This window comes from Squalius cephalus (assembly GCF_949319135.1).
Source record: "Squalius cephalus genome assembly, chromosome: 21".
NCBI lineage: Eukaryota > Metazoa > Chordata > Actinopteri > Cypriniformes > Leuciscidae > Squalius > Squalius cephalus.
In genome coordinates this window covers 18,884,635-18,912,217 of record NC_137142.1, presented here as the reverse complement: position 1 = coordinate 18,912,217, position 27,583 = coordinate 18,884,635, and the positions used below count along the sequence as shown (strand labels likewise).

The following is a 27,583-nucleotide window of genomic DNA, read 5'->3' as shown; positions in this document are numbered from 1 at the left end:
CATTTACAAAACGACAAGCCCTACCCCTCAGTTAATTTTATCTCCGGTTAAAACTATAGGTTTTTGGTCTTAATGTCTCTTTAAAACTTAGCAAATATTTAATTTCTACAGTTATTGTTATAGCCTATAATACAACCAAACATATTATTTATTTATTTAACAGAAGAAAATTAATAAGGTGAAATAAAAGGAAAGAGGCATACAATCAAATATATAATAAAATAAATACAATGTTGGTGAATTTACATAAGCTATAGCCTACGAAATGTCTGCATCCATCCACCCATCCATCCATCCATCCATCCATCCATCTATCTATCTATCTATCTATCTATCTATCTATCTATCTATCTATCTATCTATCTATCTATCTATCTATCTATCTATCTATCTATCAAGATAGATGGATAGATAGAGATATAGAGATAGCTATCTCATCCATCCATCTATCTATCTATCTATCTATCTATCTATCTATCTATCTATCTATCTATCTATCTATCTATCTATCTATCTATCTATCTATCCATCCATCCATCCATCCATCCATCCATCCATCAAGATAAATGGATAGAGATAGCTATCTAGCATATACCCACCCACCCATCCATCCATCCATCCATCCACCCATCCATCCATCCATCCATCCATCCATCCATCCATCCATCCATCCATCCATCAAGATAAATGGATAGAGATAGCTATCTAGCATCCACCCACCCACCCATCCATCCATCCACCCACCCACCCATCCATCCATCCATCCATCCATCCATCCATCCATCCATCCATCCATCCATCCATCCATCTATCTATCTATCTATCTATCTATCTATCTATCTATCTATCTATCTATCTATCTATCTATCTATCTATCTATCTATCTATCTATCTCGTTCGTTCGTTCGTTCGTTGAAACTCAGCGCTGGACAGAGATCAAACTTGAGCAATGTTTGAATAGGAACGGGATACTACACGTACATGTTTCTTCCAGGACGAATTTGAATGTAACACTGGTATGCGCTCTGTTGTGAGCTGCAGAGTGTGTCGATTACTGGTATTTAGTTATTTTCTTTTTCTTTTTCTAACGCACTCTAACAAGTATTAATAAAAATAATAATAATAATGGATGATCAGGGATGCCCGAGGTGCAAGACGACTAAATACAGAAATCCATCTCTGAAGCTGATGGTCAATGTGTGTGGACACACGCTGTAAGTAACTTACCTGCTGTCAGATTTCTACTCAAACCTGTACAGATCTTAAACCTTCATAGATCCAGAAGTGAATCTTTATTCATGTTTTATTATTTGCATCTGGTTCGTTTTTGCTTGTATATGTGCTCTAAATTAACCAGGTCAGTGTTTCAAGCTGTGAGTGCAGTAAACCGATGTTTTTACGACTCCTAACTTCGGTTGCTCACCTGTTTGCGAGGCTTTCCTTACAAAAAGTGACCATGGTTTCAGCCATAAAACGGTTAATATTACTACTGTAAAACCATAATAATTTAACACGTAATGTCCTTCAAATAGTATAGGATTTTTATTCTATTTTGATGTGCATGATGACCATTGGACGTCAGATCTAGTTTTTTATTTTTTTATTATTGCAATAAAAATAACTTACAAAATCCCCCCAAAAAAATCCAAAGAATGTTTCAGTTTTTGTCCATACAGCAAAAGTCAATGGAGCCTAAACCAACACTGCTCCACATTGACTTGTATTTTGTAGAAGACATAGGGTCATATAGTTTTCTTAGGACATGAGTAAATGATGGGGAATACAGAGACATACAAAACATCTATAAAAATTCACAACTCTGCATCTTGCATCAGAAAATCAATCACACATCTAATACATCAATTATCCTTTTCAACAACTGAGATGTCTTAACAGTTTTACGATTGTTCTGTATTGAAGTCAGAGAATCGTAAAAAACCTTTAACTCAGTGGAAAATAGTCTACCATTTGGTACAGTTAACATATATTTTTCTTTATGTATATGATATTTCCCAAATAAAATAATTTTTTTGTTACATTATATCAGTTATCGTGAAAAATTTATAAAACACCTCAAAAATAAACAGAGAAACTTTGGACCAAAATAAATTGGTATACTTACAACTAAAAAATAAATGTACAATTGTTTCTGTTTCCTCTGTACAAAAACAACATAATGGAGAAACCGCTTCTTTAAACTTACTGATAAAATTATTACATGTATAATATCTGACGTCAGATCAAGTGACAACGCAGCACTGAATCAATAGGAAAAGTGACAGTTCTGTCAGACCACCTGACCCAAAACGGACAGTTTTATCGTAGTATTAACAATAACTAGCAACTATGGTATTTTGGTGGAAATCGTTTTCATGAAAAATGTGTTGAAGTCACCAGGAAATTAAAATGGACAATTCTTGTTTTATATTATGTAGGCCTAATACTGCAGTAAAATTATCAATAATTTTTTCTCGCGAGGGCGGGACCTGTCACTCACACGAGTTCACTGCAATAGCAAACCACTACCATCCAATCAATTCCTGATAGACAAAATCAAATCCCTCCCTAATTTTTATTTGTTCGTGAATCCGTTTCACTCGGATATACGTCACAAAATGGGAAGAAAAGACTATCGCAACATCCATTTCATGCTCACATTAAAGATGAATACAGACAACAAAAGAGATCAAACTAGCTATTCATTTCATTTGGTGCATGGGAGTAGTCATTCAGCCACAGAAACCTGAACAGAGAGGAAGTAGTGTGTGGATCTCATGGGTGATGTGTGTCTGACTCTGAAGTCACTTGACTCCTTGTGCTTTGGGTGTCCTTGACCTGCAGAGAACGTAAGGATTCACAGTGTTCTGCTGACCTTGGACTCAGAGACCGTATGAATATATTACACACTGATGACACACTTCTGGAGACATTCCAGCACACACTCCCCTCCCCTGCTCATTTCATGAGAGTTTACCTCTGTATGCAGAACATAAGGATGACTGTAGCTTATGATTAAATGCAGTTGAGAGAGTGGAAGAAGATATTGCTTCTGGTGTTTCTTCAACTATGGGAACTTTTGACCTGTTGGACTTAAGAGAGAAAATAAACTTTCTTACAGTTTTTCTCAATCATTCATGTTTTTTCAAACAGTCTTACCATTGTCTAAACTGTCAACGCTATCTCACGACCAATTCGTACGAATTCGTACGAGTGATAAAAAGGTGGCTTATTTGTACGACCTCACTCGTACGAATTTGTACGATTTGTCTAAACCCACGTGATGGGTAGGCCTAGGTTTAGGGGCGGGGTCAGGGGTAGGTAATTCATATGAATTCATACGAATTGGGCAATTCGTAAAATATGTACGATTTAGCAAAAATCGTACTAATTCGTACGAGTGAGGTCGTATGAATTCGTACGAATTAGCCACCTCGTAGAATTGGTACGAATTGCCGTGAGATCAGGCTGAAACTTTATAAGACAAGTGCAATTGTCACAACTGTTTAATAGGACGTCACATTCGCAACTCTGTTGCATTGTCTGCAAAATGTAGTTGGCTAACTCTCTCAAAACATTCAATTCATGCTTTGAAACCTAGTTATTGATAAGATTTTGATAACTAAATGGATCATTTTGCATGTGTGTCATCACATAGTGAAACAATGTTTAGAAGTAGTGAAGAGTATAACAGTTTCACTGAGAATCAACTCATCAGTTTTGATTGGCAAGCCATGCATTTAGTTATAGAGTGCAGGTTCACTTTGTAAACCAAAACGCAGAAGCGAGTTAGCATTTTAGCACTTCCAGTTCCATCGTCACAAAGTCAATGGGTTTTTGAATGGGGTTTTAGTTAAAAGCCTGAAATAAGGTATTTGGTGAACACGAGCTCAAGACACTTTAATGGTTTAGCTATTCTACGACATAAAATACATCAGTATTACCCCACTCGTGATTTTTTTTAAGCTGTTACATGTTTCGAAAAAGGCGGTTGCTAACAAGTGGCTAAATGGGACTACAGAGGTTGTCGCGGAGAGTAAACGTCATCACGCCGAACAGCTTTTACAGCCTTGTTATTCTAACTCAAACGAAATTTTTTAGATAAAAACTGAAAGAGTTGTTGGAAGCTTAGTGGGGGTGACGTTTAATTTGTGGGACCGTGGTGTAGTAGTTCGTTTATAGCCTACCTTTAGCTTTTTACTTCTGGCGACTGCATTTAGGCTTAAAAATTCATAAAAGTTGTATCTGTGATAATTATCTTTCTTGATGGACAAAACGTGCAAGTATCATAAACGTTTGTTGATCACAGAGCTTATTTTTAGCGATAATCCAAAAGCCTATGGGAGAATCCTATTGGGTTTTTGTCGAGGGAACCAGTGTGATGCTAACTGCTGGTTGGCCTGCAAAGTGACGTCATACCTGCACCACTCTATTGTGCAAATTGTCCACAATTGTACTTTTCTGCACCTATGCCAAAACGCATTCAAATTGCCTGAATGAACAAGAAATTCAAATCAGATCTCTGAAGTAGGCTAATTGTTCAGAGATATGAACTAATGAAAACTAATTTGAAAATAGTCAAGTGATTTTAAGATATTTTAAAAAGAAGAAGCAATACTTTCCTTTATTTTTTCTTAGTTTTTCTCCTCATTTATCATCACAAGAATGTTCGTCATCGGCACTGTTGATACATTTTTTGATAAAAACTAAACAATCTTTTGGTTGTGATGGAAATCATGCCACTAAATGTGTGCAAAAATTGACATGTTTTGACTAATTATTAACCATCATAATATTTATTATTTCACTCTTTATTTTGATTGTAATAATAGTCCAATAATTATGTAATTCATATTTTGTTATGATTTTTCCAGTATTTAAAGATCTTTAAAAATCTACAAGGGTAAAATAATTAAATAGATATTAAATAGATGATTAAGCATTTGAAAAACTTGAAATCTGTTTTATTAAAAACCACCAATCGGACAGGTAGTTGAAGAAACACACGTGTTTGTGACTCTTAAGCTGATGCTGAGTGTGTCCTTCTGACCTGCTGCAGTGAAGAGGGAAGGGCACAGGTAGGTGTGTGTGAGAGATAGTTGATGAGAGGGACACAGGTAGCTTGTGTGTGTGTGTGTGTGAAATGCAGTGGTTTGCAGATTTTGTGTGTGCGTGATGGGGTCAGATGTGCTGAGTTAGAGGAGTGTAGTAACCTCTCAACATGCTGACAAACACGGATCGGGAGAGGAGGAACGAGCAGGGAATGTCTAGCATTTATCCACATGAAAGTCTGTGTTCTTACTGTTTTGCAGGCTTTTTGAGCCAGTTCACTCTCACACGTGAATGCCCACTTTGTTCAGGTCATGGGTCAGGGAGAAGTAGAGTCTATCTATCTAGCTATCTCTATCTATCCATTTATCTTGATGGATGGATGGATGGATGGATGGATGGATGGATGGATGGATGGATGGGTGGATGGGTGGATGGGTGGATGGGTGGGTGGGTGGATGCTAGATAGCTATCTCTATCTATCCATCTATCTTGATAGATAGATAGATAGATAGATAGATAGATAGATAGATAGATAGATAGATAGATAGATAGATAGAGAGTAAATAATAGAGATTCTTCAGGGAAAACCCAGGGCACGATTGGGCAGACATCAGCTGAGCCATGGTGTTGCATGCGGTGGTTAATACACACGTTCCTGACACTTTGAGTTGTTCTGCTCATGCGGGTTTCACATCTTCAGGTCTGCAATGTCTTTTGATCCCATTTCATGGAAAGGGTGTGTAAGAGGTTTAATGTTTTTATTTTGAAGTCTCTTGTGCTTACCAAGGCTGCATTTATTTAATCAAAAAGAGTAATATTATGAAATATTTTTACAATTTAACCATTAAGTTGTGTTTGGGTCATTTTGACCCAGAGAGGATTTTCTTTTTCCCAAAAATGTTAATGTTGTTGCATTGGACTCAAACTTACAGTCTTTGCTCAGTCCTAATCAAACAGTTTCAAAAATAAATACAAAACCTCTCCTAATTGAAAGAAAACAACTTAAAGGGTTAGTTCACCAGAAAAGTTAGTAAAGACATCTTTAAAATAGTCCAAGTGACTATACAGTGGCTCAACCTTAAGTTTATCAAGCTATGAGAATACTTTTTGTGCGCAAAAATACCCTAAAATAACGTCTTTATTCAAGTCGACTTTAATAAGATGAACGAAAGTCTTACTGGGTTGGAACAACATGAGGGTGAGTAATTACTGACAGAATTTTCATTTTTGGGTGAACTAACTCTTTAAGTTGACAAAAAAGATTTGAATGAAGTTCAAAACGTATGTTCGGGAGGGAGCCTGAACATTCAGTCCTGCCAATCATCATTACGAGCGTACTATATAAGCATTATACACCACGTCATCTCATTGACAAATTCTTCCTCCCATTCTCCTCCAGTAAATTATCTCTATCCTCTTATGCACAATTCCATCATAGGGGGGTTTTAACTCGGAGCTCAAGCCGAGCCTCGGGTTCGAGTCTCCTGAAGGCTGAATGGGCAGGTGATAATATCATAACGAGAGATTTATAAGCAATTTTTTTGTAGGCTGGTAGGCAATTTTTGACCGTGAACACCACAAGTGTGACTTTATTCCATTTTGTACAAAATAAAAACATTTCAAGACAAACTTGCTGGTGAAACATTAAAGCACACTAGTGTGATAAACAGTGCACATTTTGTTGAATATTGACACAATTATCTACATTTATTTTCACTCAAAAACTGATGTGCATAAGCTTAGATGAATGAGGCGTACGATCAATCAGTTCCAAAAAGAAATACAAAAACACTGTATTAATTGAAAGAAAACAAGTTGACAAAAAGATCCAATATTTGGTGATAATATTGCATAACAAGTGATTTACAAGCAATTTTGGAAGGCTGGTCATTTTTGAACTAATATTTTAGTAGGCTATATTTTAAAATGTTACTCCTGTGTTGGCAAAGCTGAATTTTCATCAGCCATTACTCCAATCTTCAGTTTTGCATGATCCTTCACCTTCAGATATCGTTTTTACATTCTGATTTGATGCTCAAGAAACTTTATTTTAACTAAATTTTATTATCAATGCTGCTTCATAGTTTTTTTGGTAACTGATTTTTTATTTTCAGGATTCTTTGGCCCATAGAAAGTTCAAAAGAACAGCATTTATTTGAAATATAGTTTTTGTAAAGCTGTTACTATTACTTTTGTTTACTTTTTTGCATACTTGCTGAATAAAATAAATAATTGAATTCATAAATAATTATTAATCTCAAACTTTTGCATGTTTTTATCAATGTATTTTAGAAATCTAAAATAAAAACATCTTTTTAAATGAATGTTAGATTTTCTTAACAAAAGCCAATTCTCCAGATTATTTGTTTTATTTGCAATATTTTTTTATCTGCATTAATTTATTTTCCAGTAATTTCCCTTCTATAATTTCCGGTCACCAGCAAAGATTGATTACAGACAGTTTGTCCATTGTGTTATATACACTCCCTGTCATTTTTTACAGGCTCAAATCAGATTTCAAAGAGCAATGTATTCTGAAAGCTGATAGAAAGAGAAGGGGGAATGAAAAGGAAAGTTAAACTGCTGAGTAGAAAATTTGTTTACTGAATTTTTAAGAAATCTACTTGAAACTCAGCATTAGTTGTATGCATAAATTCTGGGCAAGAAGTAACATTGGTTTCTAAGACACTCTGTACTTTGTCAGCCCTTAATGTGTATGTCTGCTTTGCCTCAAACCCATCCCATCATCACTCCATTATGATTGAACAAGACCACCACACACACAAACATCAGGCCTCTGTTTTATCCATTAGTCGAATTTATGGTTCCTTTTGGAAATATGGCCAAATTTCACTCTCTGAAGCAGTGAGATGATTGAAATGTGTGTTTGTGTGGAATCGCTTCTGAAGGTTTTTCCAGCAGATTTCACATTTCATTACTGTTTATTTTGACTCTCTTTCAGCAGACTTTCTGCCAGTGTGAGTAAAACGTGTGTGTGTGTGTGTTTCAGGTGTGAGAGCTGTGTGGACATGCTGTTTGTCCGTGGCTCAGGTAACTGTGTGCAGTGCAACACTCCTCTCAGAAAAAGTAATTTCCGCGTGCAGCTTTTCGAAGATCCGGCCATCGATAAAGAGGTGGAGATCCGCAAGAAAGTTCTCAAAATGTATGTGTCTCTGCACGCATCCACTTAGTTTTTCTTAATGACTAATTATACTATTTTAATAATGATGTGTATTTGGTTTCTTTCAGTTATAATAAGAGGGAATTTGATTTTTCCACTCTGAAAGAATATAATGACTACCTGGAGCAGGTGGAGGACATTGGTGAGATAAATATACCATTTATTTAGTCATATTCATATGATACATTTGTTTTTGAAATATTTTTGAAATGTATTTCCTTGTGTGTCTGTCCAGTGTTTAACCTGACTAATAACGTAGATGTTGAAAGTACCAAGCAGATAATGGAACAGTACCAGCGAGATAACAGAGACGTTATACAGAAAAACAAAGCCAAGCTGGTGAGTATGTGCGCATGGTTCTGATTTCACAAGCAAGAACCTCTTTTAAACAGAAATAGAATATAGCAGAAATCGGTTACACTTTATTTTAAGGTGTCGTTGTTACAGTGTAATTATATATTTAAGTACTGAGTCATATTAAGCAACTACATGTAGGATTTGGTTGAAGCTTAGTTGCATGTAATTATGCATAATTTACTGTTAATACTATGGTAAGTACATGTAACATATGTAACAAGGACACTGTAAAATAAAGTGTTATCAGAAATCAGATGAGTGTAGTTACTCTAAAAAAGTAATTAATTACTAGCGACGAATTACATCTTCAACTGTGTAATTAGATTAACTGTACTAATTACTCTCTCTAAAAAGTATTGGATTACTTATTACTAATAACTTTCTAAATCACATATCAACCTCGACCAGTTGATCAAAACAAGGATAGACACGAAACTGCACTTTTTATTCTTTCAAATAAACAATATACAATTGCATAAATTATTCTTGAACGGACCAAAGTGTGTAAAGGGAGAAAGTTACATTAAAAACATACATTTTAACTAGGGCTGTCAAACGATTAATCGCGATTAATCGCATCCAAAATAAAAGTTCGTTTTTACATAATATATGTGTGTGTACGGTGTATAATTATTTTCTATATATAAATACACACACATGCATGTATATATTTAAGAAATATTTGCATGTATATACTGTGTATATATATTTATATTATATATAATTTATATTATATATAAATATTTTATATATAAATAACACATTTTTCTTAAATATATATGCATGTGTGTGTATTTATATATAGAAAATAATTATACTCCATACACACACATATATTATGTAAACACAAACTTTTATTTTGGATGCGATTAATCGCGATTAATCGTTTGACAGCCCTAATTTTAACATAAAATTTTGAATGTTAAATACCCAATTGTTTTATATAGAGTAATCCATTACTTTACTTTTTCAAGGGAAAAGTAATTCAATTACAGTAATTAGATAACTTAGTAATGAATTACACCCACCGCGGCTCCAGATACAGTTGAGCCTTTATTGAGCTATTATCATATGTTGTCTTTTCTTAGTCTTCATGAATGTGTTACAGTTGTTCCCTGAAGGAACTGTGTTTCGTTTTTAACAATTGCCTTGCAATGTGCTAAAAATGACAATAGAGTTGACTTTGACTTTATTTAATTTGATCCCATGATTTATTATTGTCTCTATGTTAGACACGTGAGCAGGAGGAGTTGGAGGAGCTGTTGTTACTGGAGCAGCAGGATTCAGAGCAGAGGAGACTGGAGACCCTGCAGGAGGAACAGAGACAACTACAGGCCAAGAGGAAAAACAAACAGGCCCTGCTGGATAAACTGGTACACAGTACAAACACACTTTAAAGTCGGCATGAAACAGAAGTGACATATATCCGAATGAAACGGCTTCTCGAACAAGAAAAAATGCAGGGCGGGACTTGATTTTTGTCCGACTGGATCGCTGTGTGATTTGCTATTACTGTGATCTGACGTGTGACAGGTTGACATGACATGTGCCCCTCCTACCCATCACTATCCCTTCTCTACTATCAATTAAAGTGTCAAAATGAAAGTTGAAAAGAAAATCACTTCTCGAATGTTGTGTTTGTGCTTGCAGGAGAGTTCCAAGTTACCTGCGGCTGTGCTTTTGGCCCAACATAAAGATCGAGCCGCCCAACTGGAGACCCAGATAGAAAAACAGAAGCAAAACGTCAAACCAACAAACATCTTCTCTACTGGAATAATGATTGTGAGGAAACAACACACATACATGCACACATAATCAGTAGGACTGTCATTAGATTACATATTTAATCAAATGTATTAACGATTAATCAAATGAATCCTAGGATTTGATGAGAAAAGCCACCAAATGAAGGCTTATTATTAGCCATAATTAAATGAATTTGTTTTATAATGAATAAATACTTAATATTATTAAATATATAATTAATACAAAATATTGATTTATTAAAATTGTATGTAATATATATAATAATTGTGTTAAATTTACATCTTAAATGCTATTCATTTGTTTATAAACATCTAATGTAGCATCACATGCACTGTTATATTCATCACATTATACATGTGCTCTAGCTTCCACACAGACACACCAGCATGTTTGTATTAGCCAGTGTTTGAGTATGACGTGGGAGTGTGTGTGTGTTTATATCATTTTGTGGTGCGTCTGTGTTGTAAAGCAGGTAAAACAGGTTTGTTCTTTTTAAAAAAAATCCCTTCAGCGGTCACTGCAAAGGACACGGACCTGAACCAACATGTCATGAATGCGTATGCAAACTTGGAGGAGGGGGGAGCAATACATCTTAAAAACTGCCGTTTGAGAGTAAAAACAGAAACAGCGTGCACAATTGTGCGTGCGTTTGTGTATCCAAGTGCATATGTTTCCACAAATGTGTCTTGTGGTTGGCATGAAAAGATGACTGGTGTGTATGTTGGCATGGATCTTAGTACAGGGAGGATAGTAACTGGCAAAAAAGTGTTTGTCAGCTTTAGATGGCTTTTCACTACAAGGCAGGAGGCACGCTTGTACAGTTATATTTAACACACAGATGTTTCTGAGCTGTGCAGTTTAGCAATGTGTGTGTCCGTCTGACTTTTTGCAGGCAGATTCATACTCTGCATACATGTGGAGAGAGAGCCAGCAGGCTTTGAGATCAAAATAGTGTGTGTTACAGGGCATAGAGAGGGCATTGGCTCTCACACTTGTTACTTGAGCTCAGTTAATGCCAGCTGGAGGGTCCACAAAGCTCACTTTATCCCCACTGAACCTGTATGTGTGTTCACTAGTGTTACACAGTACATTCAGGACACTTTCTCTGGGTGAATTCAGTGACTGATGATTATATAGCTGTGAATAGGACAAGATATTTCAGATCATGTGATTATGAGTATATTTTGTTGTATTTGTGAGTGTTAATGTACAGTATGTGTGCTTTTGTGACATTTTTCTCTTGTGTCCCATGCAGAGCAGTGTGAGTGTGTGATCATTTTAAAATGTGCTGATCTGAGGTGTATGTGTGTGTGTGTGAAGGTCAGCAGAGGTGCTGATAGACAGTTTATATTTGTTGACCTTGGAGCGTCCTGAAGACTTGCATAGTCAGAGTCCCGATGCTCTCTCCCGGCTTGATCCCCCATGTGAAACAGAAACCTTTCGCCGTTCTCTCGCATTCCTCTCAATTTAACCATTAAAAAAAAAAAAAAAAACCTTATCAGAAATTTGCTCAGAACACATTGTTTTATGAGGTTTTGTGAAAACTACTTTTGTAAAAGCTTTTGTGGACAATCTTTGTTTGAGGAGGTTTTAGCAATAGTTATCAACAAAAAATAAGTTGTACTGTAAATACTGTATAGTTTAGATTTAAAGCAGTGTTTCTCAACTTCACGAAACATCCAAAGGGGTGGCAAGATGAATTAATAAATTATTAATAATATATTAAAACGATCTAACTCTAACCTAATAATAATGCTAAAAAAAAACATAAAATCAAAATGTAAACTACCATTATTATGTAATTTCATAATTACATTACACAGTGGAAATACAAACTCTGAACATTATATGCAAACCTATAATAATTTAATTAAATAATAAATATACAAAAAGTTAGCAATAATAATGTTACTAAATAAAGTTACTTAACCATATGCTGAGTCCACATCGTATGATCATGCTTATTTATATCTCTAATGAGGATTGATACTTCGGTTGACAATAGTAAATTAGATCTTGATGAGGGAAGTGTTGTTCTACGCAGAAAGAGAAGGCAGTTTTGCGCCATTTAGTCCCCCAGCAGTCAGAACAAAATCAGCACATGTATATTACACACTTGAGTGTTTTATATGAATGAAGAGATCCCTGTGGATTTTCACTAACCGCTGAGCCTGAACCGCAGATTCAACGGGAGAAAGAATGAAAGATATCTCTGTGTATTTAAATGAATTACCGCACAGTACACAATAATATAAGAATGTTTTTTTTCGTCGCTGATAGACCACCATCTTCTCTTTTATTTTAAAAACATTCATTATATCTAGCCAAGTTTCACAGATAAGTTTCTCTTTACAGCAAATGCGAACGTCGCTAAGACCAGAAGAGTATACGCGGAAGTAAACATGCACACTCGCATCGCCGAAGCTCACAGGTGCCATCTTGTATATAGAGTTATGCATTTCTGATTTAGTGCCCCCAAATGTTACGTTAAAGTTAATTTAAATTTCAGTCATATGGCTCTTAATGTCTAAGTGGGCGGTTTTTGTCCAAATAAGCTCCAAAGTAAACTAAACTTTATTCTGATTATCAACTTGACCTGCTCTGTGTCCGACATTGTGTACGAGAATACAAGATGAATAGTTAATCATTTTAGTCATTTACATAAAGTCTTAAAGGTGCAGTAACAAAAAGGGTTTTGTTGTTGTTTTCGATTTAATGATGGTCAGTAAAACTAATTTCTTACTCTTTTTAGTGCAAGAAACTTGGGGGGAAAATAATTAAATAAAAAGCTACAGAATCGTTTATAGTTTATACGTAGATATATCTGTTTTGGAAACAGAGCCTTCTTTTGGTCTTCTTCTCAAAATAAATATTGAGAAGGAAAATTTTATAACAGAATTTTCCAAATCCAGTCCACACATTCTGGTTGATACTTGTAGTTGAATGTTGGCAAGAAGCAATACAAACACACCTCAGAAATAATAACCCATATTTGTTGGTTTGGTGAAGAAAATTATCACACCCACAGAATGAACAATCAAATGAGCCATTGCATCGTAGTGCCTTTCCTGTGCCAGTCAAAATGTTCTGTGCCTCCCAAGACAGAAGTCTAGAATGCAGAACCAGGGGAGATAGTTTATTTTAATAATGTAAAATTCAAGTCCACCTCGTAAAATTATGTTTATTGTGTGTTAATGTTAAACATACGTACTGATTCACTGCCCAGGCAGGGGTGAGGTTAAAACGCTGGACGGCACTGAATGTCGAAATGCTGCAGATACATGATTGATTTGAACACAAGGCCCGTTAAACAGTGTGTAACTGCTCGGAGTGAAACTCTGAATGTACAGACAACTGGAGGGGTGTTTCAGCTCAGGGATTTCCTTCCCTCTCCACCCCCGTACAGTAATGAAGATGGATCGAGCCAGCAGCTCTGTTTTAGAGGCGCTGGGAAGGGAATATGTATCTATAGTCACTCAACATGCACAGCATCAGCAGCATTTCTTATATATATATATATATATATATATATATACACATGCGCATGCTCACATGCACACACACACACACACACACACACTACACCTCAAATTAATGTTGAGTGCAGATGTTTGAAGATTTTTGAGTTGGTGGATGCAGTAGTGGTTTACTGTGAGTGTGTGGTTGTGTGTGTGTGTCAGAGTTCTGAAGAGTTTTCCACTGGTATCAGGCTGTTGACAGGGTAATCTGTGATGGGATGGTGTGTATGTGTTGACATGGAAATCTCTAGATTGTGTTTGTGTGTGAGATGTGAGTGAGTTTGGAACTGAGTTCATAAACCAACAATTTTTGGTGTGTGTGCGAAATGTTTAAGTGTTAAATTTGTACATTTGGAGTTTTTTTTATTAACCTGTGTGTCTGTGTGTGTGTGTGTGTGTGTATGTGTTTTCCTGTGTCCAAAGCAAGTAAAAATAGTTTTTTGGTGAGTAAATAAAATGTCTTACAGGCCAATAACTTATTTTTAAAATTATTTTTAGAATATATATATCGTTACAAAAATTGGGTCAGTTAATATTTTTATATATATTTGAAATATTTTTGTTATGCTCACCATGGCTGCATTTATTGATTCAAAATACAGTAAAAACAGTAATATTGTAAGATATTATTACAATTTAAATTACGGTTTTCTATTTTAATATATTTTAAAATGTTATTTATTCCCGTTATTTATATCCCAGTCTTTAGTGTCACATGGTCCTTCAGAAATCATTATGCTGGTGCTTAAGATAATTTTTTTCAGGATTCTCTGATGAATAGAAAGGTAAAACAAAAAACAGCATTTATTTGAAATATAAATATTTTGTAACATTATAAATGTCTTTACTGTCACTTTTGGTTGATATGTCCTTGCTGAATAAAAGTATACATTTATTTTTTTATTAGTTTCTAAAAACTTACTGACCCCAAACTAAAAAAATAAAAAAAATAATATATATTAAATGCTCTCACTCAGGAATGTTTAAGGAATAATTAATGTTTAATTAACATATCATAAAACTCCCCTTTCTAGTGTTCATTTTCACCCTCCGTTTACTTGTATCTCTGTTGTTTTGCTCTCTTTTTCTCTCTTTGTTATGTCTTCCATTATTTTACTTTGCTGTTTTGTTGCAGTTTAAATCCATGCAGTACTTTCAGGCCAAAATAAAGAAGCTCTCCCATGGAAATTCCCTCCACACACACTCACACTCCCTCCTTGCTGTGGTTTCTGTCTGTCTCCAGCAAGTTCAGTCTCCCTTGTGTGTGTGTGTGTGTGTGTGTGTGTGTGTGTGTGTGTGTGTGTGTGTGTGTGTGTGTGTGTGTGTGTGTGTGTGTGTGTGTGTGTGTGTGTGTGTGTGTGTGTGTGTGTGTGTGTGTGTGTGTGTGTGTGTGTGTGTGTGTGTGTGTGTGTGTGTGTGTGTGTGTGTGTGTTGGCAGTGAGTGATGTTGTCATACATCTTTAGATCCCCTGCTTGGATCTGGATCCATAGAGGGATGTGTGTGTTTGTTGGAGCTAATGCATTTATGTGTGTGACTTCATTTTAGACAGAATGTCTGTTAGTTTTGTTTAAATGAGGTCATCTACATGAAATGTTCCATTTAAACTCAACAAGAATGTTAAAAACTCTCAACTCAAATGGTAGTAAGTAAAACTATAAACTGAAATACATTAACAAAATAGAGTAAAATAAAAAGTTAGTTATCAGAAAATGTAACAAAAAGTCATATATTTTGAATGTAACATTTTAAGGTGCTCTAAGCATTTAAAAAAAATACTATGCATAAAATGTACCTACTTCATCGATGGTTGTCATGGGAAATCACACTTGTCTCTGTCACGGCCCTGTTAAACAAGTGTGAGAGGAGCGGCCTATGCCTTTTTAGCCAATCAGAACATTTAACCAATCAGAAGTGATCTCTACCTGTCAATCAATGCACGTGTTCGGGTTGGAGGGTGGGGTTTTGGAGTGCATCTATCTAAAATGTTGTTTTTATTGACATTACAAAATCTGTCCATTTGTAGTGCCAAAATAGTTCTAAAATGTGTCTTTCTGTCTGTATCTTTCCTTTAGGGTCAGACCGTGTCTTTGGCATCCGTGTCTCGTGTGGAGGAGGTGTTGTACGTCTATCAGCCTGTGTACATTGACACATACGGGCCACCCGTTCCAGAACTGGATCAGTTGGGCAGACAAGGGTAAGAATCACTTGCATTTTGTGATATATTATTGTATTATATTATATTATATTATATTATATTATATTATATTATATTATATTATATTATATTATATTATACTACAGGGCTGTTGAATGCTTGAATCTGATTGGTTGATGAACGTTCTAAGGTGGGCAATTATTTTCAAGGAATCGCATGGCTAAAGTAGTTCCAGGCAGGTCTTGACCACATTACATGCCTGTATCATTTCGCCAAATGATTTCAGTTATTTATTATGTACGAAAAGCACATAATCTCTTTCTCCCGCTCTCTCTCCCACTCAAAAGCACACAAATACAGTATGGACACACACTCGCACAGAAACGTGTTTTCAGCGCTGCTCTGCTTATTTTAACTGTAAAATCATTTAGCAACTTAAAAGCTAAATGACATTTCTCACTAGTGAGGTAATAATGGTGCTTTTCTTGAAGCAGATAAATTTAGTTTCGCTATTAGTAGAGACGCTTCTGCCTCCGAACACTATTGAGAGATGCACGGACTCAGGTAATCAGGTAAATTAGTCATACACACAAGAGCATTTTAAGGACAAAAACCTGACAAATGTCTTGAAATACAACATCTAAACTATGTCTTGAGGTGTGGTAACTGTAGTATAAGCGGAATAATTTACTCCAGTCTGCTGAATTATTAGAAAATTATGCCCACCTCGGGCGTGCATTATTTTTAAAATAATTTTAAAGGCCTGTCATCAATTATTCCTTACTTATATTATATTATATTATATTATATTATATTATATTATATTATATTATATTATATTATATTATATTATATTATATTATATTATATTATATTATTAATCAGTATGTTAGTAAATTAATGGGCATTGAGGAACAGACTACATTTAATGTTTTTTTTTATTTTTATTCATGTATAGAGTTATTCTTTTCTTTTTTGTACCTTCTCTCTCTCCTTTCTGTCAGAGAGAATGCATGAGAATGCATTTGACAGAGATAAATGACCTCTTATTCAAACAAATAAACCACATCTCCCATGGTGCACTGCTCCCAGGATAAACAGGAAGTCTGCTGACATTTTTGCAATGCTTGCAGTTTCACGCTTCACTTAAGTTTGACTTTCTCTGTAAGACACACTCTCACTCTTTTCAAACCCACACAGTCTTTGAAGCTATATTAGTGATAGCATTAATACAGTGATTCTCATTCTGAAAATCGATGATTTTCATTTCATATTTACTATACCCTATAGGGTATTATATAGGGTATACCCCTAGAATACCTCCCATAAGGGAACCCACGCCATAATAAATAAGCTTTGATCAGTCTACTAATGACTACACTCTTAGAAGAAAAGGTTCTTTATTGATTCTTAAAGGGTCCTGCGCTTCATATATAGAGCCTCTTAGGAGTTCATTTTATGAATTTATATGAATTTGTTTTAAACTAATTTAAGTTCAATTAAATGTATCACTAGAAAATTTTTAAATAACCTGTTAAACATGAAAGTATAATGCAGTAATTTAAGACATTTTATGTAGAACCTTTTTGGCAAAAAATAAAATGATTGTTTTGGAGGAAAGAATTACTGTGCACTGAAATGCAGTCCTAAATTATACACTTTCAGTTGAAGTCTACGGGGCAAAAATGCAACGATTGCCTCTCAGACTTTCATTGTAAGTGCGTTTCTGTCACAGATGCTGTTGACAAAGCTTAACTTGTATTGAACTCACACACACAGATAGACACACTGGAATCTTCTTCTGAGGATCTTATGATTTGGTTTGCGCTGAAAAGCAGAAGACAGGAGAAGAAAAAGAGTGAGGGTTATGAAAAGAGACGATAGGGTGGATCACTCTCTCTTTGTTTCTTTTTCTCCGTCGCTCTGAAATCTGTTTTTGCATCAAAGAATTTGACCAGCTTCAGGCTTTTGAAGTCGAGAGCGGACAAGACTCTAAGTGTTTGTGTGTGTGAGGTTGACAGAGAGACAGATTGTTTTTTGCTATTTGTCTTAGTGTGTTTTGACAGCGAGTTATTGGAGATTTATGTTGGACTGGTTTGTGTTTTTGGAGGGTCACGTATGTATTCACTTCCTCCTCCAACCCCCGGGGGCGAACCCCTTCCTATGTGTCCGTCCCTGTTCTGTACCTGTATAAATACTGATTGGGTGGGGCGTTTTATTAAAGACAGCTGTGTGTGTGTCTTGAAAGGAGGTGATTGGGTTGAAGTTTCCTTTTCTCCACACACACAGTTTTCAAGTGCAGTCAATCACCTCTATGTATATGTGTGTTTTATGAATAAAGGAATAGTTTGTCCCCCACTTTTTGAGAGATAACAATGCCCCTCTACTTTTACAATGTTGCATAAAAATACATTTCAAAGTTTGGCTGCACAAGGCCCCCTTGATGGATCAGTAATCTTCCATTCAAACCCATTCAGGACACACACACATTTTCAGTCAGTGTTGAGTGATGTCTCTGGTGAGTTTGGAGGCATGTCTGCAGAGTTTTGGATAACGTAATTAGTTTAAGAGACATTAGTTATTGGACAGGACAGAACTTGTCTGTGTTTATATTAATTAGGTGTTAAAGTTTTGAAATAATCCAAGTTACATTACCATTCAAAAGTTTGGGATCAGTAAGATTTTTTGACATGTTTTTGCTCTTCTGATCAAATAAATGCAACCTTTTTTTTATTTAAAGTAATTGTTTTCTATTTTAATATATTTTAAAATGTATTCCTGTGATGGAAACCACTAGTAAAAATGCTTCTATTTTGCATTATTTTCCAAGTTTAATGCAGCATTTATTCAAATGAATTTGTGAGTTTCAGAATGTCTCAGTAAAATTTCCTTCGGGCAATGAAAAAACATGCTTTCATCGCCATGCCGATGTTTAGACTATAGAAACACACTTTGCCATACAGGAAGTCATCATGTGCCATACAGGAAGTAATCCATCAGCAGGTCAGAAGAGGAAGCATGTGTGGACAGGGTCAGTAGCTTTATTGTGTTTTTCAACATAAATCTGGTTGATTATTGTTTATTTCACTAATAAACTACAAGAGATATTGTGAATATAGCCATTTCTAATAGGCAAACAGTTAAAATTTTTTTTTTTTTTTTTTTTTTTACTTTAAAAATTAAGCATACATTTTGATCAGACATAATTTTATATTTTTTTAAGGCAATTCATGAAGTGTCATTATTCTGCTAGAAGATCTAGTTCATGACATATAAACCTACCTATTTTTTTAGTATCCTTTACATTGCTAAAAAAAAAAAGGTGTTTCACATCATAACGGTTATGTAGTGTATTTCATCATAAGTGATGGATTGTCCAGACCGTCTGTTTTATAAAATACTTGCCATTTCTAGTGTGAATTAGCTCCTACTGTAAGAATGTAGGGTTAGAAGGTCAATGACTGCAGACACGTCTTTCATCCATCCCTCCATCTCTCTCGGTCGGTACGTTTTTTTTGGAAACTGCATTTTTAGGGGCCTGATTTGAAATTTGCATATGCAAACAAGCTTAAAACAAAGATTATGGCCTTGGCTTCAAGAGTAAATTTGGCTTGCAAATGGATCCTGTTTCTGAGGTAGCAAGAGAGAGTTAAACTTTAAAATCATACCCTGAGGGTAGATAATGGATAATGGATGAACAAACTAAACTTGTTCACCTTCTCTCTCTCTCAATCCACAGATTTGAGTGAATTTTGCATTTCACCATTGGTGTGGCTTTTCCTTTGTGCAAGGAATGCTCGCAAACATTATCTCCTAAGCGTGTGTTTTCATTAGCCTCATTCTCTTTTCAACATAAACCATGATTTGTGTCTTCATGAATTTCGGACACACGCTGTCTTTGTAAACAGCAATGTACCTTTGGACCAGTAGGTTTTAATGATGCATTATGCCTTGGAGGATCCCAGGTCAACTCTTGGCTCCTGCATAGATGAGTTTGCTCTCTGAACTCTGATGAGGATATTTGTGTTGTGGATGAGTTGTAGTTTGGTATATGTGTGTCTGACATAGCAGTGTGGGCAACCAGATCTGTTGTGAGGAATGTGTGTGTGACACTGACCCTGTTAAAATGACAGATTGTACAGCAGCTGCTTGAGAGTTCCCTCTTTTTTTTTTGAGGGGAACATTTCTGTGCTGAATCCCACACACACACACACACACACACACACACACACACACACACACACACACACACACACACACACACACACACACACACACACTTCTATTAGGTATTAAAGGCAGGCATAAAACACAGATCGCACTGACAGAGAACACACACACACACCATCATCTCCACAGTGTGTCATCACTGATACAGCTGTGTGGTTTAACTAAAACACTGTTCAGTTCATGTCAACATTTCAACCCTGATATCATCCATTTGACTACATGTCCAACGTCGACAACATGTCCGCCTTATGTCCGTCTCCCAAACATTTTAGTCATTGTCCAAACCCTCGCATTAGTCACTTCTCAAACAACCTTCCAACAATGTAACTGTTTCATTCATGTCAAATATATGAATTATTATTAACTTATTTCTTATTTTAATTACCAAAAATATATACAACTGTTAAAAAATGTGGACCCAGTAAGAATTTTTTGAAAGAAATTAATAATTTTATTCAGAGTTCTACATTTTTACAAAATAATTTTCAAAAGGTTTCCACAAAAAGAATAAGCAGGACAACTGTGTTCAACATTGATACGTTTTTTTGTTTTTTTTTTGAGCACCAAATATTAGAATGATTTCTGAAGGATCATGTGACACTGAAGACTGGAGTTAGGGCTGCTAAAATTTCAGCTTTGCCATCACAGGAATAAATTATATTTTTAAATATGCAATGGATAGTGGAGGTATGTAAGACGACGTGAAGGCAAAGAACCACCCAATGCGGAGTGCGTCCAAATCGTTTAATGCACAGCTAGCCGTGGATTATCCCGATTATACCATGGTCATTTGCCAGCATTGACAACTTAAAGCTGTTATTGATGTTTGCAGGTCAAAATTTGATCGCAAGGGGAAAATAATGGTTATTTTCGTTGTTAGATCTAGCATTCTGTCTGCTTTGAATCAGACACAGAGATAAAGTAATGCGTAACATTGCATTTATTTGAATGAATGTATTGTAGCATTTATTTGAATTCATTATTGAGAGAGAGATGCATGTGTGAAATACCTTCGTCTATTCAGCGTCTCTCTTTATTAACAATGACACTGTGAATTGAATTACTTCAAAACCAGCATTGTTACTGAGAAATATAATGTAGCGATTCAGGAGCAAAGCTATTTTATTAATAAAAGTTGCGGGGCAGTGTTGATAAGTTTCTGTGCTCCTAAATGTTTCTGTGTGTGCGCTGCGCGAACTCCCGAGTGACGTATGCGTGTGTGTGCTCCAATGAAAACATTGCATTAAGGTGATTCAAATGATTTGGAACTACCTGTGCATTAAACGGTTTTATATAGCACACCTTCCAGCCAATCAGTATTGAGTATAAGACAGACCATGGTATAAATTTAAATATTTAAAAAAAAAAACAGTGATTTTAAATTGCTATACTATTTTACAGTATCGCTGTTTTACTGTATTTGTGATAAAAATAAAATGCCTTGATGAGTATAAAAGTTTCTTTAAAAAAAAAAAACCCAATCATTTGAACAGTTGTGTACGTTTTTTAATAACCACAAACCAACATTTGGTCGCAAACAAGCTAGATGTATTAATTAACTATCCAGATGTTTTGTTTTATTACTAATATGTATTTTTTGTTTGCTTGTTTTTTATTGCTATATTGTCCCATGTTTTAACAGTTTTGCAAAAATGTTTGTCAAAATTACAAGTCTTAATTTAAAATATATAAAAACTTGTGTTAAGTTTATCCATCTGAGGTGGACATACAACATTGTCTGAAGGTCAAGCACTTTCATATTGACTTTTTGTTGAATAAGAAAATGTATTAATGTTTTTTTTAGTTTCAAACACCATTTTGTTCTATTTTCTTTTTAAAGATCCAGAATTCTTATGATTTTTTTGTTGTTGTTATTTCAAACATCCGAATCAGCATATCATTTTCTTGCCATTTTGTTGTTCTTAAGATTTCTGTTATTGTTCCGATCAGCAATGCTTTTATGACATGGTCTTGAGTACTTCGGGCAAAACTAAAAGCGAAAGAATCTGGATTAAATGTGATGACAGTGATTCACTTGTGGAATTATGCGTGTGGTTTGTGGATTAATGATGGAGAAGCATTCTGTGTGCATTAGCTCATGGTCCAGCGCTCCAGTAATCTCTGTTTGTTTAGAAAACGTGTGAAGCTGAGAGGAGCTTAAGTGTTTCTGATGATACCTGACCCCCTCGATCCCTCTCTCTCTTTCCATCGTTCTCTTCCTCTCACTGTAGTATCAGTTTACATGTAATTTTCGGTTCTCTCATAATGAATGGCCGCTGTGGACTCCAGCTGCTGGAGTGTTTTGAGGTGCTGCTGGGCTAGTGTGAGATCTCAGAGTCTCACCCACAAGCATTAGGTTTCTGATGTTCTAGTGGTTTGTGGGTAACAAGCAGTTGTCGATTTGGTGAAAAATATATGGATAAAGAAATGAAATATTTGATATATTGTAATATTAATATTTTTGTTAATGTAAAGCAACTACATTCTTACATATTTTGTGGTTTAAAGGGAAAGTTCACCCAAAAATGAAAATTCTGGCATTTACTCACCATCAAGTATGAATTTCTTTCTTCTGCTGAACGCTAAAGTCAATGGGGTCCGTCAACTGTTTGGTTACTGACGTTCTTTTTATTTATCTTCTATTGTGTTCAGCAGAAGATAGAAACTCATACAGGTTTGGAACAACATGAGGGTGTGTAAATTATTTATCTATATTATTTATATTTATGAAAAAAATAATTTTTCAAAGTCAGTTTATTTTTTTTTTTTATTATTTATTTTTTTTATTCAGCAAAGGATGCATTAAATTGCTAAAAAGTGACAATTATAATGTTACAACCAATTTCTACTTCAAATAAATGCTGTTATTTTGAACTTTTCTGATAGAAAAATATTTCAATGTTTTCAACATTGATAAGAAATGTTTCTTGAGCAACAAATCTGCATTTTAGGGAATGATTTCTGTAGGACTGGCTGCTTTTGTTAAGGACTTTATTAAAAAAACTTTTAAAATTACATTTTAAAATATATTAAAATAGGAACGTTAATTTAAATTATAATATTTCACAATAATACTGTTTTTTTGATCAAATAAATCCAGCCTGGGTGAGCATAAGAGATTTTCTTTTAAAAACATTAAAACAATCTTACCGACCCCAACCTTTTAATGGTAGTGTATATTATATTACATTACATTATTTACACTACAGTTGGCATTTTATTTTTATTTTAAAATGAAATTTGTACTTATTGTGAAATCCATGAATGTAAAACAACAGAGCTGCTCCCTCTAGAGGATTAACCAGATTATACTCAAAGCCATTATTTTGGAAACTACTGTTAAACCATTCACTTTTATAGCTAATCGTCCTCTCTCTGTGTGCAGGTATCTGAATCATGTGCGCACAGCGTCTCCTCAGGATCAGGCTGGTGGTTATACATCAGGACTGGCCTGCCATCGCGCCCTCCAGGACGCTTTCAGTGGCCTCTTCCCCCTGTGATTGTACAAAACTACAGTCACTTCCACTCCACCTGTTCATCAGTCTACCTAAAGACTCACTCACAAGCAAAGAGAAAGGCTGCGAGTGTTTGGATGCATAGGAAAGATTCCTGTGATGGACTTTGTGAATACGGCCCCTTCAGAAGGCCAGGTTCAGAAAACTATGAAGTTTATGTTGACTTAACCATAAACAAGCTTTAATAGGTGTACAGATATTTTTGTTGATCAGTTTTGTTATTTTTGTAATGCTGCTTCAGTTAAATAAACACACAAAACAATTATTTGTGTCAATGTTGGTTGCGTGATCGTCTCAAAGAAATGCAACAGCATTCATCTGACATGGAATGATAATTTATTTAAAAAAAAATTAAAAGAACAAAAAACTAAATACAAACCATTTTAACAGGCAAATTAACACAAACACTGAGTTTATTCAGTCTGTCAAATCCTCACACTTCTGTTTCTTGGGACACGGCTCCTCTGAACTGTCTATGGAGGAAAAGAGACCTTTTAGTACAGCAGAAATGACCCGCCATCACTACAGCATAGTGTGTATGTCTTTGACTTTATTTCATGTTTTAATACTGCTGCCAAATGACACTAGTGAGTGTGATAGTCTCTTACCTCTGTCTTGGGTGTGTGTGCCGTACAGGACCCCTCTCGGCAGGGTAAAACTCACACACATCATCTCCTTATTAGGTGCCACATTCCTCACCAGGTGTACAGAACACTGTCCTTGCAGGGAAATCTTCAAATTCGCCTCTGCCCGCTCCACTACATCCCTCTGAGCATCATCTTCCTTGGAGAACCCGTAGCAATGCACCTGAGGCAGGTTGTCGTCCTGACGGGAAAGACTCTGGTCTGGCTCCGGACCCAGCAGACCTCTGAAAGCATCAAGGAACTCGAGAGCCAGTGCGGGGAGATTCATCACCACGTGAATCTTTTGTGATCCCTTCATTAGAGCAGGCAGGCGCTCCCGGACCGGTCCCCGGATGAAGTCCCGTCCATCCATGTTAAATGAGGTTATCTTTCGGTCGACCTTGTTGAGCTTAGCATTGTGCTGGAGCCAACGGAAGGAATCCGGGTTCAAGTCATTGGCAAGGACCTCGCTGCCTCGACGGGCCGCTGGGATCGCGAACGGACCGACCCCGGCGAAAACGTCTACTACAGTATCGCCACGCTGAAGGAGGGCAACGATGCGCTCGTGTTCGGTGCTCAGTCGAGGGTTCCAGTACACTCGAGAGAAATCAAACTCGTAAAATACACCATTCTCCCGTACCTGAGAGGGAAAAAAAAAGGTAGATTACAGTCAGACGTATCTTTAATAATTCATGTTGTTTAGGCTGAATCCATATATTAGGTGAACTCACCTTTGCCACCATGTTACTCTCGCCTGCCAAAACCTCCATTTGGAAGTTCCTGTAAGTGGAATCAATGGTGTTGGTCTTGTTGACCACGCAGGTAATGCCAGGGTTCTTATCTATGATTACTTGACCTGGAACAAAACACAAAGTCTGTTGGTGGAAAAACACCTTGGCAAATGATTTCATGATTGCTCATTACTGTAGAATCAAATAGAATCATTATTGCAGAAATCTAATCTCTGCCACAATAGTCTTGAAAAGACAAGACAGATTTAAACTTCAAGGGATAGTTCACCCAAAAATGAAAATTCTGTCATAATTTACTATTATTATTATTTTTTTAATCTGTTAAATTATTATTATTATTAACTAAAACTATTAAACACATTTTTGTTAATTGAAATAAAGCTATATATATGTGTGTGTATATATATAAAAACAATGAAAATTAGAAATTGTAGTGTCTTGGCAACTAACTGAAATAATTTGAAGTTGAAGCACTAATTAACTGAAAATACTAAATAAAAATAAACAAAACCAAACAAAAATTACAATGGCATCAAAGAAAATGACTAAAAATTAAAATAAAAATAAAAAATAAAAGTAATTCAAAATATACATTAGAATGTTTGGACCAAACTATATTGGACCACACAGATTATCATTGTATGGACAAAAACACTACAGGTTCAGAGTGATAGTTCACTCAAAAATGAACATTCTGTCATTAATTACTCACCATCATGTTGTTCCAAACCCGTAAGACTTTAGTTCATCTTCGGAACACATATGAAGATATTTTTGAAGGAATCTGAGAGCTTTCTGTCCCTCCATAGACAGCTATGCAACTGACACTTTGACGCTTCAAAAAGTTCATAAAGAGATCGTAATACTAATCCATATGAATTGAGCAGTTTAGTCCAGATTTTCTGAAGAGACAATCGCTTTATATGATGAAAAGATTAAATTTAGGCTTTCATTCAAATATAAACATCCACACATCAGTTGTGGTAAACGAAAGCTCAAGCATGTTCGCTTGACGTGCGAGAACCAATGAGGTTCATTCTCTTGTTATGCAGAGATTTGTTCTTGCGCGTCAAGCAGGTTTGGTTGAGCTTCTGTTTATGCTCGCTGATCAATGTGAATATATGTGAATAAAAGTCTACATTCAATTTGTTCATCATATAAAGGGATTGATTCTCTTCAGAAATTTTGGACTAAACTGCACAATTCATATGGATTAGTTTTACGATCTCTTTATGAACTTTTGAAGCCTCAGAGCATCATTTGTCTGTGGAGAGACAGAAAGCTCTCAGATTTCATCAGAAAGTTCTTCATTCATGTTCAGAAGATGAACGAAAGTCGTATGGGTGTGGAACAACATGAAGGTGAGTAATTAATGACAGAATTTTTGGGTGAACTATCCCTTTAAGGTGATTTCTTGGATCATTTATTATCTCTTCTTACCAATCAGTTTTTTGTAGGGGAGCTGGTGGTCTCTCAGGTTCATGTGGGCGATGTGGCCCACTCTGCTAAATCCTGACGTCACATCCTGTCCTTCAGGAAGTACAGCTCGCAGTATCTCTTCACTCTTAAGGTTCTCATAGGTGAGTTTCAGTTCGTATCTCTGGATCTCCTGAGGCACCCCATACGCTTTCAGAGCTTCTGCCTCCTCACTGCCGAACGAATCTGTCAATGTAATGCTGTTTGGATCCAATAGCAACAGCCGATGTTCATTACTACAATCTTCATTACCATCTTCTTTGTGTTCATCCACGACCCGTTTGAGTCCTGGCCTCTGTAGTGCCACTTTCTTCAAACTCTTCACCAATTTATTGAGAACGTTGGTTGGTATCCGTATAGCAGGAACGCTGACTGTCTGACTGAAAGCAGCCCGGTCCAGCTCGGTCATTCCTCTGACTGTGGGAGGGGGTTTGTAGAGCCCCAGATCAGCTGATGTCTGGAGTTGGTCAGGCATGGCTTTCTGATAATGGACCACAGTGGAAAACTGGAGGGAAATTCTTGCAAACTGGTTTAAATTCTGAGGCAGAGAGATACAACTGTGATGTTTCTGTACATGGAACAAAAGTCTGCCAGATCTGTTGGTCATGAGAGAGGGAGAGAGAAAGGTCATGCCTGTATAAAAGTTTCTAACTTAATTGAATAATTTACAACCTTTTCGTGAATGCATAGACTACACATAACAGTCTTATAAATCCCCGTTTCTAGCAGCAGATTGTTATCTACGCCTGATAATAAACTACAAGATTATCTGTTTAGCCACATAGCTTAAACCATGTTATTCAACAAATAACCTTAAGTTTGATATTATAAACACAATAAACTGTAACAGCTCACCCTCTCCAGGCAGCTGCCATGCGAACACGCTTTAACATTGAGTACGTACGTCATTTCTGAGCGACTTTGGCTGTGGTAGGTGATTGGTCTGTGACGTGCTTTAT

The 27,583-nt window shown here is 35.9% G+C and overlaps 2 protein-coding genes across 3 annotated transcripts; one reads left to right on the top strand and one right to left on the bottom strand.

The window, feature by feature from the left end:
• Nucleotides 1-994: 994 nt before the first annotated feature.
• mnat1 (MNAT1 component of CDK activating kinase) lies at nucleotides 995-24,035 on the top strand. The gene is made up of 8 exons (XM_079856402.1): nucleotides 995-1,214; nucleotides 8,060-8,212; nucleotides 8,299-8,372; nucleotides 8,466-8,569; nucleotides 9,820-9,960; nucleotides 10,238-10,369; nucleotides 15,946-16,067; nucleotides 23,644-24,035. The coding sequence occupies exons 1-8, from the start codon at nucleotides 1,126-1,128 to the stop codon at nucleotides 23,756-23,758; spliced, it is 930 nt and encodes a 309-aa protein (XP_079712528.1). The 5' UTR covers nucleotides 995-1,125; the 3' UTR covers nucleotides 23,759-24,035.
• On the bottom strand, nucleotides 23,935-27,551 carry trmt5 (tRNA methyltransferase 5). 2 transcript variants are annotated; one of them, XM_079856400.1, is made up of 6 exons: nucleotides 27,480-27,551; nucleotides 26,877-27,220; nucleotides 26,589-26,810; nucleotides 25,128-25,252; nucleotides 24,382-25,036; nucleotides 24,085-24,246 (listed from the first exon to the last, which is right to left on the bottom strand). In XM_079856400.1, the coding sequence occupies exons 1-6, from the start codon at nucleotides 27,515-27,517 to the stop codon at nucleotides 24,191-24,193; spliced, it is 1,440 nt and encodes a 479-aa protein (XP_079712526.1). In that variant the 5' UTR covers nucleotides 27,518-27,551; the 3' UTR covers nucleotides 24,085-24,190. The 2 variants fall into 2 exon arrangements, with proteins under 2 accessions (XP_079712525.1, XP_079712526.1); XM_079856399.1 differs by having other exon boundaries at nucleotides 23,935-24,246; nucleotides 26,589-27,220.
• Between the last annotated feature and the right edge of the window lie 32 nt (nucleotides 27,552-27,583).